This window comes from Apodemus sylvaticus, chromosome X (genome assembly GCF_947179515.1).
Source record: "Apodemus sylvaticus chromosome X, mApoSyl1.1, whole genome shotgun sequence".
Lineage (NCBI taxonomy): Eukaryota > Metazoa > Chordata > Mammalia > Rodentia > Muridae > Apodemus > Apodemus sylvaticus.
Genome location: NC_067495.1, coordinates 18,592,882 through 18,610,663, shown reverse-complemented (window position 1 = coordinate 18,610,663; position 17,782 = coordinate 18,592,882). Strand labels below are relative to the sequence as shown.

The following is a 17,782-nucleotide window of genomic DNA, read 5'->3' as shown; positions in this document are numbered from 1 at the left end:
CTGAAAGGGCCAGCAAATATCTTCAACAAAATTATGGAAGAAAACTTTCCCAACTTAGAGAGATGTCCATGAATATACAAGAAGCCTACAGAACTCCAAACAGACTGGACCTGAGCAGAAATACCTCCCGTCACATAATAATCAAAACCCAAAATGTACTAAACAAAGAAAGAATATTAAAGGCAGCAAGAGAAAAAGGCCAAGTAACATATAAAGGAAGACCTATCAGAATCACACCAAACTTCTCACCAGAGACCATGAAAGCTAGAAGATCCTGGGCAGATCTCATGCAGACTCTAAGAGAACACAAATGTCAGCCAAGACTACTATACCAAGCAAAACTCTCAATCACCATAGATGGAGAAACCAAGATATTCCATGACAAAACCAAATTTACACAATCTCTTTCCACAAATCTAGCTCTACAAAGAATAATAGGAGGAAAACTCCAATACAAGGAGGGAAACTACACTCTGGAAAAAGCACGGTAGTTACCTTCTTCCATCAAACCCAAAAGAAGATAACCACTCAAATATAAAAATAACATCAAAAATGACAGGAAGTAATAATCACTATTCCTTAATATCTCTTAACATCAATGGACTCAATTCCCCAATAAAAAAGACACAGACTAACAGACTGGATAAGGAAACAGGACCCTACATTTTGCTGCATACAGGAGACACACCTCAGTGTCAAAGATAAAAACTACCTTAGAGTAAAAGGCTGGAAGACAATCTTACAAGCCAATGGTCACAGGAAACGAGCAGGAGTAGCCATTCTAATATCAGATAAAATTGACTTTCAACCTAAAGTCATCAAAAGAGACATAGAAGGACACTTCTTGCTGGTCAAAGGAAAAATCCACCAAGAAGAATTTTCAATTCTGAACATCTATGCGCCAAATGCAAGAGCACCCTCATTCATAAAAGAAACTTTACTAAAGCTCAAAGCACACATTGCACCTAACACAATAATTGTGGGGGACTTCGACACTCCACTCTCCTCAATGGACTGATCAGGAAAACAGAAACTAAACAGGGACACAGTAAAACTAATTGAAGCTTTGGACCAATTGGATTTGACTGATATTTATAGATCATTTCACCCTAAAGAAAAAGAATATACCTTTTTCTCAGCACCTCATGGTACCCTCTCCAAAATCGACCATATAATTGGACACAAGGCAGACCTCAACAAATATAAGAAGATCGAACTAATCCCATGCCTCCTATCAGATCACTATGGTGTAAGAGTGGTTTTCAATAGCAACAAAAACAACAGAAAGCCCACATACACATGGAGGCTGAACAATACTCTACTCAATGACACCTTGGCCAAAGAAGAAATAAAGAAAGAAATCAGAGACTTTTTAGAATTTAATGAAAATGAAGGCACAACATACCCAAATCTTTGGGACACAATGAAAGCAGTGCTAAGAGGAAAACTCACAGCCCTGAGTGCCTCCAAAAAGAAAATGGAGAGAACATACACTAGCAGCTTAACCAGACAACTGAAAGCCCTGGAACAAAAAGAAGCCAATTCACCAAGGAGGAGTAGAAGACAGGAAATCATCAAACTCAGGGCTGAAATCAATCAAGTGGAAACAAAGAGAACCATACAAAGAATCAAAGAATCCAGGAGCTGGTTCTTTGAGAAAATCAACAAAATAGATAAACCCTTAGCGAGACTGACCAAAGGGCACAGAGAAAGTATCCAAATTAACAAAATTAGAAATGAAAAGGGGGATATAACAACAGAAACTGAGGAAATCCAAAAAATCATCAGATCCTACTACAAGAGCCTGTACTCAACACAACTGGAGAATCTGGAGGAAGTGGACAATTTCCTTGACAGATACCAAATACCAAAATTAAATCAGGACCAAACAGATCATCTAAACAGTCCCATAACACCTAAAGAAATAGAAGGGGTCATAGAAAGTCTTCCAACCAAAAAATGCACAGGACCAGATGGTTTCAGTGCAGAATTCTATCAGAGCTTCAAAGTAGACCTAACACCAATACTCTTCAAACTATTCCACAAAATAGAAACAGAAGGAACACTACCCAATTCCTTCTACGAAGCCACAATTACGCTGATACCAAAACCACACAAAGATCCAACAAAGAAAGAGAACTTCAGACCAATTTCCCTTATGAATATCGATGCAAAAATACTCAATAAAATTCTTGCTAACCGAATCCAAGAACACATCAGAACGATCATCCACCATGATCAAGTAGGCTTTATTCCGGGAATGCAGGGTTGGTTTAATATACAGAAATCCATCAATGCAATCCACTACATAAACAAACTCAAAGAAAAAACCACATGGTCATTTCATTGGATGCTGAAACAGCATTTGACAAACTTCAGCATCCTTTCATGCTTAAAGTCTTGGAAAGAACAGGAATTCAAGGTATGGACCTAAACATAGTAAAAGCAATATACAGCAAACCAGTAGCCAGCATCAAACTAAATGGAGAGAAACTTGAAGCAATCCCACTGAAATCAGGGACCAGACAAGGCTGCCCCCTTTCTCCTTATCTTTTCAATATTGTATTTGAGGTACTAGCTCGGGCAATTCGACAACATAAGGAGGTCAAAGGGATACAAATTGGAAAGGAAGAAGTCAAACTATCATTATTTGCAGATGATATGATCTAAGTGACCCAAAAAACTGCACTAGAGAGCTCCTACAGCTGATAAACAACTTCAGCAAAGTGGCAGGTTATAAAATCAACTCAAGCAAATCAGTGGCCTTCCTATACTCAAAGGATAAGCAGGCTGAGAAAGAAATTATGGAAATGACCCCCTTTACAATAGCCACAAACAGTATAAAGTATCTTGGGGTGACTCTTACCAAACATGTGAAAGATCTGTATGACAAGAACTTCAAGACTCTGAAGAAGGAAATGGAAGAAGACCTCAAAAAATGGGAAAACCTCCCATGCTCATGGATTGGCAGGATTAATATGGTCATGATGTTTCATCACATCATATACCCAAAAGATGCTCTACCACACCACAAGGACACTTGCTCAACTATGTTCATAGCAACTTTATTAATAATAGCCAGAAACTGGAAGCAATCCATATGTCCCTCAACCAAAGAATGAATACAGGTAATGTGGTTCATTTACACAACGGAATACTACTCAGCTGTCAAAAACAAGGACATTATTATTTTTCCAGGCAAATGGGTGGAACTAGAAAATATCATCCTAAGTGAGGTAATCCAGAAACAAAATGATTTGCCTAGTAAGTACTCACTTATAAGTGGATATGAGCCATAGAGTACAGGATACCTACGATACATTTCATGGACTCAAAGAAACCAAATAACAAGGAAGGCCCAAGGGAGGATGATCAAATATTTCTCACAAGTGGAAATAAAATAGATATTGGAGGTGGATGGAGAGAGTAAAGTGGGTGATAGGGTGGAGGAGAGATCAGGACATGGGGGCAGGGAGGGATCAGGTATAGGGAGAGCATGGGAGACAGAACTGAAAGCAAGGTAGGTGGAGCAATCTCTAGTACATGCCAGAGACCTGGGATGGTTAGAAGCCCCAGGGTGGCTATGGGGGCAATTCTAGCTGAGATTCCTAGTACTGGGGGATATGAATCCTGAAGTAGCCACTTGCTATAGCTAGGCAGGACTCCCAGTGGAGGGATAAGGACAGCATCTTACAAAACCTTCAACCTAGAATGTGTCCTGCCTACAACATGTGCAGGGACAAAGATAGAACCGAGATGGAGGGACTGGCCAACAGATGACTGCCTAAATTGAGACCCATCCCATGGGCAAGACCAATTCCTAATACTATTAGTGATACTCTGTTATGTCTGCAAACAGGAGCCTAGCATAACTGTCCTCTGAGAGGTTCCCCACAACAGCCAATGGAAAGAGATGCAGAGACTCACAGCCAAACATTGGATGAAACTTGGGGAGTCTTGTAGAAGTGTTGCAGGAAGGACTAAGGGACCCAAATAGGATAGGGACTCTACATAAAGACCAACAGAGTCAACTAACCAGGACCCTTGGGGGCTCCCAGAGACTGAAACATCAATCAAAGAGTGAGTATGGGCTGGGCCTAAGTCCCCTGCACATATGTAGATGTGTAGAGGTTCCCCACAACAGCCAATGGAAAGAGATGCAGAGACTCACAGCCAAACATTGGATGAAACTTGGGGAGTCTTGTAGAAGTGTTGCAGGAAGGACTAAGGGACCCAAATAGGATAGGGACTCTACATAAAGACCAACAGAGTCAACTAACCAGGACCCTTGGGGGCTCCCAGAGACTGAAACATCAATCAAAGAGTGAGTATGGGCTGGGCCTAAGTCCCCTGAACATATGTAGATGTGCAGCTTGGTCTCCATGTGGGTCCTCCAACAACTGGAGCGGGTGCTATCCCTGACTCTGTTGCCTGGATCCTCTTCCCTAACTGGAGCCTTGTCTGCTCTCAGTGGGAGAGGATTTGTCCCAGTCTTGCAGTGATTTGATGTATAGCTGGAAAGGGTTTTAATTTGGTTATCATGTAGTAAATTTTTTAGTTCTAAATTTCCATTTAATCTTTTAAATATTGTTTTTTTAATTTTAAAGATTTTATGTAGTGTGTGTGTGTGTGTGTGTGTGTATGTGTGTGTGCATGTGTGTTATGTGTGCATGTGTGTGAAGATCAGAGGACAATATTCAGGAGTTGTTCTGTCTTTTCACCATGGGTTCCAAGGATCTGACCTCATATTCGCTGAGCTATCTTGCTGGATTTCTATGTTCAATTTGTTTTGAGAATGTTTGTAATTATTTGTTAAAAACTGTTTTTAATGAAAGTTGCTTTGAAATTCTTCTCTAATTAGCTTTGTGGTGTTTCTTTTCTTTCCAATCTGTCTGAGATCTGCATTTGAAACCTTCATATTTCTTGGTATGAAAAGGAATTTTCAGTTTGAGTCCAAACATGTGAGTTTTAATTTATGATTCTGGACCTTATTCACATCTTACATTTGGCCAGGCATTTTATGACTACTATAGTATGTGAAGGTCTGCATGCATTGCTGACTGGTAGAAGAATATGCTTTGATTCATTTGACCATTCCTGACACCTCCCCAGCCATATCTGGTAAAGCAACACGCTTCATTACAGCCTGCTAATAGAAGATAGTTGTAAGGTTTTTGCTGGTGAGGGTAAGAGTGAGGGTGAACCATGGTTTCTTTTGTGGTGCTTGCCTCAAGTAGAGCAGTTTTATGTAAAAAAAAAAAAAATCTGTTACGAGGTTAGTCCTTTACAGGCTTCCAGGCAGAGAGTATTGGTTTGCAGGGGTTGATACTTCCAGCTTCCCAGTCAAGTTTTGTAATGTCCATTCTGTGACATATGAGACTAAAAGCAAACCCAGAGCACTCACTGTTCTAGCATTCCTAGGGTCCCAAGGTCATCAAACATTCTCTACTTTCTGGAGTATCTTGTGGTGCTTTTCCCCCACATACAATGATATGGAATATTAGTTGTACTTAACAAGAAGTGTAAGGGAAGTATATCTAATCTAATTTACCTTCACAGAATTAGAAACCCACGTAATTCTTTTGGACTAATTTGACTAAGTCATTCTATAGTTTAAAACAACCTAATTATTTCCACTACTATCAGCATCATATTCTAAAACAAAAACCTTACTGAGGAAGAGAGACTATGAGATAAAGTCCTACATTTTCAGAGTCCACAATCGTTCTTAAAAGCAATACACATTCTGAATGTTTCATGATTTCAGGATCAGGGCTTGTATTTGTATATTTCTTATTTCAATGTGTAATCTTGTAAATGATACATTTTTCTTAAAGGTTGCTTTACAGCCCAGAGTGTGGTATGCTAGCACAGGCTTTGTGTGTGTGTGTGTGTGTGTGTGTGCGCGCGTGTGTGTGTGCGCGTGTGCGCAGGAATGCACACAGACACACAAGTCCTGTGCCAAGTGAAGAAAGAGCTATCATGATTACAATAGCTAGAATAGTACTTACCTTCCATAGGTAACCGTCGCCGCATGGCCAGACGCTCCATTTTCCGCTGTGTCTCTGCTAGGCTAAAAAGAACTCCATATACATATTGGCGAGCTGACCGAAACAGGAGAGCAGCTGGAGGCAGATCCATGTTACATTCATCCTCAATACATACAGGGATTTTAATCTCACCCTAATAAGAAAATGGTCCAGGAAAAAGAAAAAAATTAATTCTTCAATGTTTAGAATAAAGAAACTGTAGCTTCTGGAGTCAAGTGAATTTAGTACTTGCATTCAGAGAGATTTTCAGATTAGAAGGAAGAAGCCCTGTTGACTACAGCCAACTTTCATTTGTAAAGTTCATATCTGATGGACTGTAGTTGACTATCAGGAAAAATCTACCTTAGACACTTTGTTTTGTTTTGCTTTGTTTTAAGGTATGGTCTTACTATATAACTCTGGATGGACTGGAACTTACTCTGTGGACCAAGTTGGCCTGGAACTCAGAGCTCTACCTACCTTTGCTTCCATATTGGTGGGATTAAAACTTGTGCTACCATGCCTGGCTTAGACATTTGGTTGATAATTTGTGTGTTAAGACCAGTAAGTATTTATTTGTAGCAGAAGAGATAAGGGACAAGTGGAAAAGACTACTCCTTAGATGTTGCCTCCAGAACCAGTCTATCAACTTAGTACATTCCTTAAGAGTTTACAATTTATACTTCTCTCTTAGCATCTTTATTTACTGCTCAGTCCCAATTCCTACTAATTTCTCCTTTTCTTAGTCTCTTAGCACAATGAAGGGCACATACATGCAGACATGCACATGCTTTCCTTGCACCTCTTGAGATACACTGATCAGTGGGCTCAGATACAGCTTAATGCTACAGTACTTGTCTAGAATATGCAAGACCCTGGGCCCAATCTCCAGGACTATTTCCCCTGAAGAAAAATAACAATTATCAGACTTTTATCTGGTAGACTTTCTAACATACTCTCAGTAACTATGAAATACTGCAGAGAACAAGAAGGTAGATATGGATAGGTTCTCTTACCTTAGTAAGGATGTGGTAAATATATGGATACATAAGACCCCTTCGGTGTCTGTGTTCAGCAACCCTCAAGACCTCTGGAGCTACTGGAGGTAAGGGTGGAATGGTGATATCCATGTGGTTCCTTGTAGACATAGATAGCAGAGATGGGATGGGAGGTTCACTTTCAGCTACGCTGGTTTCTGAAACTCCAGCATCAACAGGCTGGACCCAAGCCCCTCTGTCACCACTGGAATCTTCCCATCCAGGCTGTTGTTGAACGGCTTCTGTGACTTGTCTAAAATAAAAAAAAAAAAAAGAAATAACATAAGACAGAAACGGGAAATTAATGAAGATATTTCCACTCAAGTCCTAATCACAAGGACTTGTAAAATTTTTGGATGGTCAAGATGCTGGATTAGGACTGGACTTGAGACCTTTCCCTTTTTTTTTTTTTTCTTGGTTGTTGTAGAATTTATTCTCAGAGGGAGCTGATTTTTCTACACAGTTTTGTTTCCTACCTACTGTTTATATTGTGCTTTTGGAAGTGGCCCCTGGAGAGAATCTTCCATGATTGTTTCTGATCTGGGAGGACCAGCTCCCTCCTGTATACTTTTGTCCCCTAGCACCTAAGCAAGGAAGCCTGTTGGGCTGTCTCTATTGCTGTGATCAGGACCATGTGAAGGCATAGTGCCACCCAATCCTTGCCAGGCATGGCTGTCACTGCTACCCATTGAAGCGGCACAGGACCTACTGCTGAGCACCAGGACATGACTGCACAAACCATTGCCTGGCTGGGATTATTTTGTCAATCAGAACAGATTTCTCCCATACCCAAGTGTTTGCACATCCATTGTCACCTTCCTGGCCTGAATGACAGCATTCATTTGGCTGAAGGAAGAGGAACATAACTAATTTAAGCAACTCAAAGAGAGTAGTTTACTGAAAGGGTCTCAGAGATTAGATGCAGGAGGCAGAAACATCATCATCATCAGGAGCCAATCTGTTACTTTCCTTGTAATCTTTTCCTCTCCTCTCCTCTCCTCTCCTCTCCTCTCCTCTCCTCTCCTCTCCTCTCCTCTCCTCTCCTCTCCTCTCCTCTCCCTTTCCGTTCCGTTCCTTTCCTTTCCTTTCCTTTTCTTTCCTTTCCTGACACCTTTCCTTTCCTTTCCTGACACCTTTCCTTTCCTTTCCTTTCCTTTCCTGACACCTTTCCTTTCCTTTCCTGACACCTTTCCTTTCAATGATCATCACTGTCTCGTCCTTCTTTACCTGTCACAAACCATAGAATAAAAAGTCGTGGAAGTCACTCTGCATTGTTTATACTTTTAAGATGTCATGTTTAGTCTACTCATACATAGCCTAAGAAAATAATTAAGATTTTAATCTCAAAGTAGCTCTATCTCTTTAGAGTAATACTCTAAATACAATTAAGACAGTATATGAGACCTATATTTGTTACTAAGGAACTGTTTCGATATTTTAACTATATAAATTCTTTCACTCTTTTAACTTTCAGTCTATGTTCCTCACAAACTGAAAAATGAAGGATTGTTATGTAGCACATCCATGTTAGGATTTCCTAAGCAACTGCCTTTCTTATATGTACTGGTTATCTGAAACTGAGCACCTTCAGAAGGATGAAGGGCAAAGAGTAACAAAAGGAAGTCAAGAACATCCACTTCTCTGCATTTCTTCTGAATGTGTTTCTTATGGTTGTTTACATAGACACTTACTCAGAACCAGCTCCATTTGCCTCATCAGCATCTGAGGAAGAGGAATGGGAAGAATCTGGTTCCAAAGGAGGTGAAGTTTTGGAAGTCAGGCAGTTAGGAAACTGGGATGTATTAGAGTCATAAGGAACAGCCCAATTGGCAAAGGAACTGTCCTGCAGCATGGCATCCTCAGAGAAAGCATGGGATTCCCCCACACTATGGGAGAAGAGAAGAGACGAGTTGGGTCCCATTGGAAATGGTGGTGGATATTTCATTTTCTGGGGCACCTGGCGAGAAAACTAAAGAATAAAACAGACAGAAAAGCTATTCAACATTTTACCAGGATACATGATGGTTTCCTCAGAAGTTGTGATGTAGTAGATGATACCAATAGTAGGAACTGTTGAGGTATGAAGTACCTACTGAAAATATTAAGAAATAATTCTGACTGTGATATCTGAATAGAATTTATCAGATCCAGGAAAATTAATGAAACTAGATCTCTTAAAAATATTTTGTGATATCCAACACACACACACACACACACACACACACACACACACACACACACACACACGTATATATAATGTCCTGGTGATTACTAATTTGGATGCTCTCTTTCAATAGTCTTCCAGCCTCAATGTACAAAACAGTAAGATCTGCATAGTCTAATTAATACCAAATCATCCTAACTCCTCAATTCAGATTATAAAAATCAGGAATGAGTCTGAGTCTAACATAAACAAGTGATCCTAATCCCCTTAATGAACATATAATCAACAAATGCTTACCATTGGCTTCCCAGGGGAAATAGGGCCCATCTGATTCCGTGGAAGGGGAGGATTTCCAAGCCGATTATTTCGAAAGCCTGAAGCCAAGAAAAGTGCTATGCTTCAGCAATCCTAATAATTTTACCATATTTATTACATCCTGTTAAAACATCACTACATTAAAAAACCTGGTATAAAGTTTATGATCTGAGGATGTGGAACGATGGTAGGTCAGTTGCCTTGTATGCATGGAGCCACTGGTTAGATCCCTAGCATTGCAAAAGGTTATAATTCACTGGACTATTCCACAAATCTGGCTTTTTGTACTTTGTGGGATGTTCTTACACTGTCTTTGACACCCTCAAGATATCTAAATTGGGCACATGAGACTGAGATTATGTACAGGTGTGTTCACAAGTTGTTCTTTGGATGATATATTCAATATTAATTCCTTTGAACTGAGCTCCCACTTTACTTTAATAAACCTGTCAAATTTACAGTGGCAACAATTAATCAAAGTCTTTCTATCAAGAAAGTAAGCTACATGAAGTTTCTGTGGCGAGATAGCATCTGTCTTGTGTAATATGGTAGAATTAGTAAGTGGCATACTAGAGATCTTATACAACGTATTTAATCTGGTAACAACCCTACATACAAATGTAAAGTGAAGAGATCATACAGCTAGCAAGGATCAGAAGAATTTAAAATTGAGCTTGCTGCCAAAGATAGAGCTATTTTTACATGCACCAGGTCACAATGAGGGTTAGTATTAGAAATTCAAGCTAAGGAAGTGACATTATCCTTCAACCTATAAATGTAAAAAGGCAGGGCACAGGCAGAAACAAGGGGTTCCATTCTGGTCCTAAGGAATAAACTTAATTTAACAGCAGCTGGAAGCCTTACCTAGAAAGGAAGGACCCACTGGCAGTGAAGAGAGTTTGGTTGTGACTGAATAGTACTCAACTGCTTTCTTGAATCGTTCTATTTTGTCTTCTGTCCTAGACTGGATATTGGAACATCAGATTTTCAGAAAAAGAAACAACACGAGAGTGTCTTTTTCATACAATATATACATTGAAAGTAAACATGATAACAGAAACAAAATATTTAAAGAAACCCAAGAAAGCATAAGATTAGGTAGAAAAAAAAAAACATTAACCCCAGCACTCAAGAGGCAGACGCAGGCAGATCTCTGTGAGTTTGAGGCCAGTTTAATTTACATAGTCAGTTACAGGCCATCCAGGGCTACACAGTGAGATGCTGTCTCAAAAACAAAATATAAACAAACGCTATGCCCTTCTTCCAATGCACTGCACCTCCAAACCTATAAGCCTAGTTCCTGTGGCTTTCAACAATCTTTATATGTAAATCCCTAACATGCCAGTCATTTCTTCTCTTTCCCGTCCCTTTCTCCCTTTCCTCTCATCTGCAAATCTCAAGCCTAATTCTAGACCATTGCCATGAACTCTCTTTGCTTCTGAGACACTTTGCCTGGATAAGTCCCTTCCTCCCTTGCCCATCACCCCTTTACCCAAAACTCCAATTCTCTTCCCCCTGCTGTAACCACCTCCACACCTAGAGACATAGCTCTAGATCTGTGGCCTTAGAACTTGCTTTGATCAAGACTCATCTTTGACTGGCTCTTTCCTTTCCCATCCTTCTCTCTGTTGGCTGCCATCTGTGCATCCACAGGCTTAATTCAAGACCCATTGTTTGGGACCTGTAGGGTTTCTATTGCTAAAATAAAACATTATGATCAAAACAATGTGGGGAGGAGAGGGTTTAGTTTCTTACAACTCTCAGGTCACACTCGATCACTGAGGGGAATCAGAGCAGAACTGAAGGCAAGAGGAACCTGAAGGCAGCAGCTGGTGCAGAGGCCACGGAGGAGTGCTGCTTACTGGCTTGCTCCACTTGTATTACTCAGCCTGCTTTCTTATAGAACCCAGGACCACCAGTCAAGAGGATGGAACTGCCCACGGTAATCTGGAACCTCTCAAATCAATCATCAATCAAAGAAGGTGCCATAGGCTTACCCACAGGCCAATCTGCTGGGGACATTTTTTTTAACTTAATGATTCCAGCTTGTGCCAATCTGACATAAAACTAATCATGACAATTAACCCTTTGTCAACTTGACACATACATGTATTATTGTTAAACCATAACCTTTGTTTTATTGTTCATCCCCAAGATCTCATAATAATATTAATATCACAATATAAAACATACTTAACTTTTAAAGTCCCTTAAAACATCCAAGATCTCTTTCACCATTTGAGCCCTCTCCAAAATACTCAAAGCCTCTCTAAATATCTAGAGTCTCTTAACTATGGGCTCCTTTTAAATTTTTTAAACATATACTTTTCTTTAAAATTTTAGTTATTTTTTTTATATACACATGTGCATGAGCACAACACAGCATGCATGTGGAGGACAACCTTTGAGAGGACAACTCTTCTTCCACTGTGGGTTCTGGGTATCACAAGCAGGCCATCAGACTTTCACAGCAAGCAGTATTCCCAGCTAAACCATTTGGCCTGCCCTTGCTAATCTTTTCAAAGAACCAAATTTTTGTCTGATAATTCTCTTTATTTTTAAAAGGTTCGTTGTTTTTATTTTCTATGTATGGGTGTTTTACCTGTATACATGTCATGTGTACTGCCAATGAAAGCCAGAATGAGGTGTTGGATCCTGTGAAATTGGAGTAACAGAGAGTTCTTACTTGCCATGTGAGTACTGGGAACTGAACCCAGGTATTCGGCAAAATAAATAAATAAATAAATAAATAAATAAATAAATAACCCAAACAAACAAAAACAAATAAAGCCACCAAGTGTTGTTATCCACTGAGCCATCACTCCAGCCCCTGTACTGTTCTTTTACTGTCTATTTTACTAATGTCTACCTTCACTTTTATTATTTCTTGCTATCTGGGATATTTGGGTTTCGTGTCTTCTTTTTCCATTATCTCAGGGTACATCCTTAGGTTCTTTGTTCAAGATAACTGGTTTTTTTTTAAATCATATATTTATTTATTTAGTGTGTATACACATGTGAAGTCAGAAGAAAATTTGTAGTCCATTCTCTCCTTCATTTCATGAGTTTCAGTGATTGAACTAAGTCCACTATATTGACACCAAGCGCCTTTACACACTGAGCCATATTGACAGGTCTCTGATTTTTGTTTCATTTTGTTTTTTGAAATATGGTTTCTCTGTGTGGCTCTGGCTGTCCTGTAACTAGCTTGGTAATCCAGGCTGACCTCAAACTCAAGAGATCTGCCTGCCTCTGCCTCCCAAGTGTTGGGACTAAAGGCCTGTGCTACCACCACCTAGCTGTTGTCTGATTTTTAAAATGCATGCCATGTATAACTTTACGTTTTACTCTTAGGATTGAATGGATGGAATCCCAGATATGCTGTGCTATTTTTATTTGATTCTAAAAATTTAAAATTTTCTTTCTCATTTATCTTATGATACAAATGTATATTGTTTTTTAGCCAAGTACTGTGTATTTTCTGAGGTTAGATTTTATGTTGATTTCTAGTTTTATTCCACTGTTGCCTAATGGTTTCCATTGCTGTAAAGAGGTGCCATGACCAAGGCAAACATTTAATTGGAGCTGGCTTACAGTTTCAGTGGTTTAACTATTATCAGCATGGCAGGAAACCTACAGCATACAGGCAAACATCGTGCTGGAGAGAGGTCTGCATCTTGATCCAAAGACAGCCAGAAGACTGGATTTTTCTTCACAATGAATGTATCTTAAGCATTTAAAACCTCACTATTCTGATGTTTCTGCTTCCAGATACTACTTTGTGAGTTTTGCTTATGGCATTTAGTACTCTAACTTAGATTTGATTATCTGATACCTGTATCACTATGCCATGCAGAGGTACTCATTTATTTGTATATATTTGGGGTTCTGCACACTTCTTGTGTTTGGATGTATATTTCTTTCTGTATGTTTGTGAAATTCTTTCCTATAATTTAATATAGTATGCTGTGTAAGTCATTTGATTTTTATCTCAGTATCCTCTTCTCTGCAACAGAGTCTTCTTTGGTTTCTTGAGTACATTCCAGTCTTACTGGAATTTTTGGTCAGATTCGTTGATTTGTTGTTTTCCTTTATGCAAGGGTGTATATATCACTGCCCTGACCTTGTTTTCATCCCTAAGATTAGTGTTTCTTCTTTGTCTTATCTGTTGTTACTTGATATGTTGTTTTTAATACAAATGATTGATTGCTTCTTTCTATTTCCAAAATTTCTGTTTGGTTCTTTATCTGCATCTTGATTTCCTTGGTGAATTTGTTCCCCATGATTTAAATTTTTCATCTAAGTTGCTAATTCTTTCATCTACTTTGGTTCCTGGTTTTGTAAAAAATTTTTTGTCTGTGTCTTGAATTAAATATTTTTATCCAAGTTCTCTATTTGGTTGCTGTTCCTCTCAAAATGTAGGACTGTCAAAACCTTTTCTGGGATTCAGCTAGCTTATCTTTTTTCCATGCTTTTGAGGATGCTTGTGGAGATGCTGTACTGAAGTACTGTCTCATGTTTCTGGAGTTTCTTTATTGCATTCTACATATCTGTTGGGGTGGGTATTCTCTCCAGTTTGTGGCCTTTTCACTTGCACTGTTTTTACTTGTCTCTGTGTGTAGTACATGAATCTGAGTGTGCAGGTGTGCACACTCATGTACTCAAATGTGAAATCCATAGGAGTATATCTGGTATCTTTATCACTGTCTTATTGCCTTGAGAAAGTATCTTCCAGTAAATCGAAAGCTGGTAGTTTGGCCTAGGTTGAGTGGCCAATGAGCTACCAGGGGTGTACCTGTCTCTGCTCCTCTCCCCACCCAGTGCTGTGGCTTTAAGAACATGCAGCCATTCTTAGCTTTATTATGTGGATGCTAGGGATTGGAACTATGATCCCCGTGCTTATCCAGCAAGTGTTCTACTCCAGGCCACCTTCTCGGCCCTTGTTTGTTTTATTTTATATCAGTCTTCCTGGTAGGTTGGAGAACATGCTTAGGTTCATGAAAATCCACTGCAGTAAAAATCAGGATACTTTGACAAAAGATTTAGTTAGCTGCAGGAAAACATACTGTCCTCCTGACTTACTTTCCTAATAAGGTTTAGAGATAAGAATACTTAGGCCCCCAGTTGTGGAACACATAGTATATTTAAATAGCATTGTAGGGAACTAATGAGGTAGAGGGTAAGAGAAGAAAGTGTTGCAAGAAGATTGTATAGGTTAGAGGTAGAAAAACCACAGTAGAACAAGCATACAAGTTACGCACAATATACAACTTACCCTAGTATACATGTTAAGGGTCTAAAAGAATACATATACATATGTATATATGTATTAGAAATAAATGATTAAAAATAAAGTGTATAAAAACAGAAGCAATAAGATGACATAGAAGGTATTAAATTCTAAGTCAAAGCTTCCTTCTGGTTTGGAGAAAACCTGTTCTCTGTCTTTACCCTAGATCTATCAGGTGGTCAACTTCCTGTGAAGAACACTATTGCTCCTGCTCCATCCACCAAGGTGATAGCTATCAAGTTGAGAAAGAAACTCTCAGCCTTCCCCTCTCAGCACATGTGCATTGCTCTCTGCAGAGGCTGCTCACTTGGTGCCTTTTGCTCTGATTCTGATGCACAGCACTTTTCACACGTTGTCTTCCCATTCCCTGAGGTTGCTAATGGTTGCTGGGGACAACTTTGGAGTGGCTCTTGTTAGCCTTCAGGTCTTTTTCCCCCCTGATACAGGGTTTCTCTGTGTAGCCCTGGCTCACTCTGTAGACCAGGCTGGCCTCGAACTCAGAAATCCGCCTGCCTCTGCCTCCCAAGTGCTGGGATTAAAGGCGTGTGCAACCACCGCCCAGCTCCTTGTGGTCTTTCTTGCCTGTCTCTCATCCATTCAGCTTCTGCAGGGCTCTGGTCTCCTTTTCTGCATTTGCATGGCTTTGTCAGTGCCAAGGCATGCACTGTATTCTGTCTCCTGCATAGGATCCATTTCTCTGTATCTTCCAGGGTATCTTCTGGGCTCGACTCTGCCCTGCGTCTTTGCTGGGATCAAAGGTATGTACTACCATTCCTGGAAGGCTAAGACAATTTTCTTTGCCATTGAAGCACTTCTTTTCCTCTGCTTTTTATCTATTTTGGATTTAGGCAATCTTGCATTTCCTTTATGGATTTCTTTTTATATATTGGTTATTTTATTTATTTATATTTGAAAGGTAATCCCTCTTCCCAGTTTCCCCTCCTCAACCGCCCATCCCATCCCCCTCCCCCTGCTTCTACAAGAATGCTCCCTCATCCTCCCACCCACCCACTCCCGCCTCACGGCCCTAGCATCCCCTTACGCTGGGTCATCAAGCCTTCACAGGACCAAGGGCCTCCCCTCCCATTGATACTAGACAAGGTCATCCTCTGCTACATATTCAGCTGGAGCCATGGATCCCTCCATGTGTACTCTTGTTGATGGCTTAGTCCCTGGGTGCTCTGCGGGTCTGGTTGGTTGGTACTGTTGTTCCTCCTATGGGGTTGCAAACCCCTTCAGCTCCTTGGGTCCTTCCTCTAACTCCTCCATTATGGTCCTGGTGCTCAGTCAGATGGATGACTGCGAGCATCCACATCTATATTTGTCAGGCACTGGCAGGGCCTCTCAGGAGACAGCTGTATCAGGATCCTGTTAGTAAGCACTTCTTAGCATCAGCAATAGTGTCTGGGTTTGGTGACTACAGATGGGATAGATCCCTAGGTGGGGCAGTCTCTGCATGACCTTTCCATCAGTCTGGATTTCTGAATCTCTTCTCTATTTCTCTCTTTGAGATAAAGGCTATGATTTTTTTCTTACTTTGGCATTCTCCTTAACTGGTTCATTCTGATGCAGCCATCTTGTTCAAGCACAGTCATTAAAAAAAACTGTGTCCCTTCCCCTTCTCTTGATTTGTATTACGGGAATAGAATTTCATTCCATTGTTCATCCTAGCTTGGGATTTATTATGTAGCCTAAGTTGGCATCAGACTCATGGCCCTCTTTCCTCAGCCTCTAGATTGCTGGAATTCTAGGCAGATACTACCATGCCCTACTAAGTATATCCAGTCTGTTTTCTATAGTGGGTACTATATATGTAACTTTCTACCCTGATGCTGACTCTACTAATCTATTGATATCTGAATGGTTCCATATTTTATTTTTGTGAATATATCATACTCGTAATCACTTATAATCTGACATTTAGATTATTTTTCAGATTTAGCTATTATAAGTTATACAATGAACAGATACAATATCCATTTGTTTTTTGGCTAAATTGTAGATTATACCCTTAGAAAATACAATAAAAATGAAATTCTTATTTCAAAAGGCATGAACATTAAAACCAAAATCACTTAAACACATAAATATGTTGTAACATAGGTAACATATGATGTAACATAATTACATATTTACCAGAAAGGCTAAAATTAAAGACAATTAATATTAAACAATGGAAAGGATATGGAATAACTGAAATTCTGTCACACTAGTAGTAGGACTGTGCATTGGTGCAGTTTGGAATATAGTGTAGCAGTCTCTTACAAAATCAAATACATTTACCATATGGTATTGCAATCCTACCCAAGAGAAAAGAGTGTGTATATCTTCTAAAATACACAAACGGTTGATAACAGTTTTATTCATAATTTTCTCAAACTAGAAACTCAAAAGTATTTCTATAGAAAATGGGTAACTTGAGGCACCATCAAAAAATGGAATATGATAAGGTGATTAAAAAGAAATCATCTTTATCCATCATGGAAATGTAAATCAAAACTACTTTCAGACTCCATCTTACACCTGTTAGAATGGCTAAGATCAATAACACAAGTGACAGCTCATGCTGGTGAGGATGTGGAGTAAGGGGAACATTCCCTTATTGCTGGTGGGACTGCAAACTTGAACAGATACTTTGGAAATCACTATGTCAGTTCCTTGGGAAACTTGGGCCTCAAAATGCAGTTATAATAGTCTTGAACATATACCCAAAACTGTACCTTACTACAGAGACACTTGCTCGTCCATGTTCATTGTTGCTCTAGTCATAATAGTCAGAAATTGGAAACAACCCAGATGCCCATAAACAGAAGAACAGATAGAGAAAATAAGGTACATTTATATAAGAGAATATTAATTAGCTGTTAAGAAAAATGAAATTATGAAATGTGTAAGTAAATGGATGGAACTAAAAAAAGAAAAAAAAAAAAACTCCCCAAGTGAGGTA

General features: G+C 39.5%; 1 protein-coding gene across 2 annotated transcripts in view; it reads right to left on the bottom strand.

The window, feature by feature from the left end:
* The window catches only part of Fam120c (family with sequence similarity 120C), a 117,722-nt gene that overhangs the window by 39,557 nt on the left and 60,383 nt on the right, over positions 1-17,782 (bottom strand). For both annotated transcript variants that reach the window (XM_052170955.1, XM_052170956.1), the window contains exons 5-9: positions 10,410-10,509; positions 9,528-9,604; positions 8,758-9,035; positions 7,046-7,319; positions 6,012-6,183 (exon numbers count right to left, since the gene is read on the bottom strand). In XM_052170955.1, the coding sequence (XP_052026915.1) occupies positions 6,012-6,183; positions 7,046-7,319; positions 8,758-9,035; positions 9,528-9,604; positions 10,410-10,509 (901 nt within the window). The remainder of the gene's footprint in view (positions 1-6,011; positions 6,184-7,045; positions 7,320-8,757; positions 9,036-9,527; positions 9,605-10,409; positions 10,510-17,782) is intronic.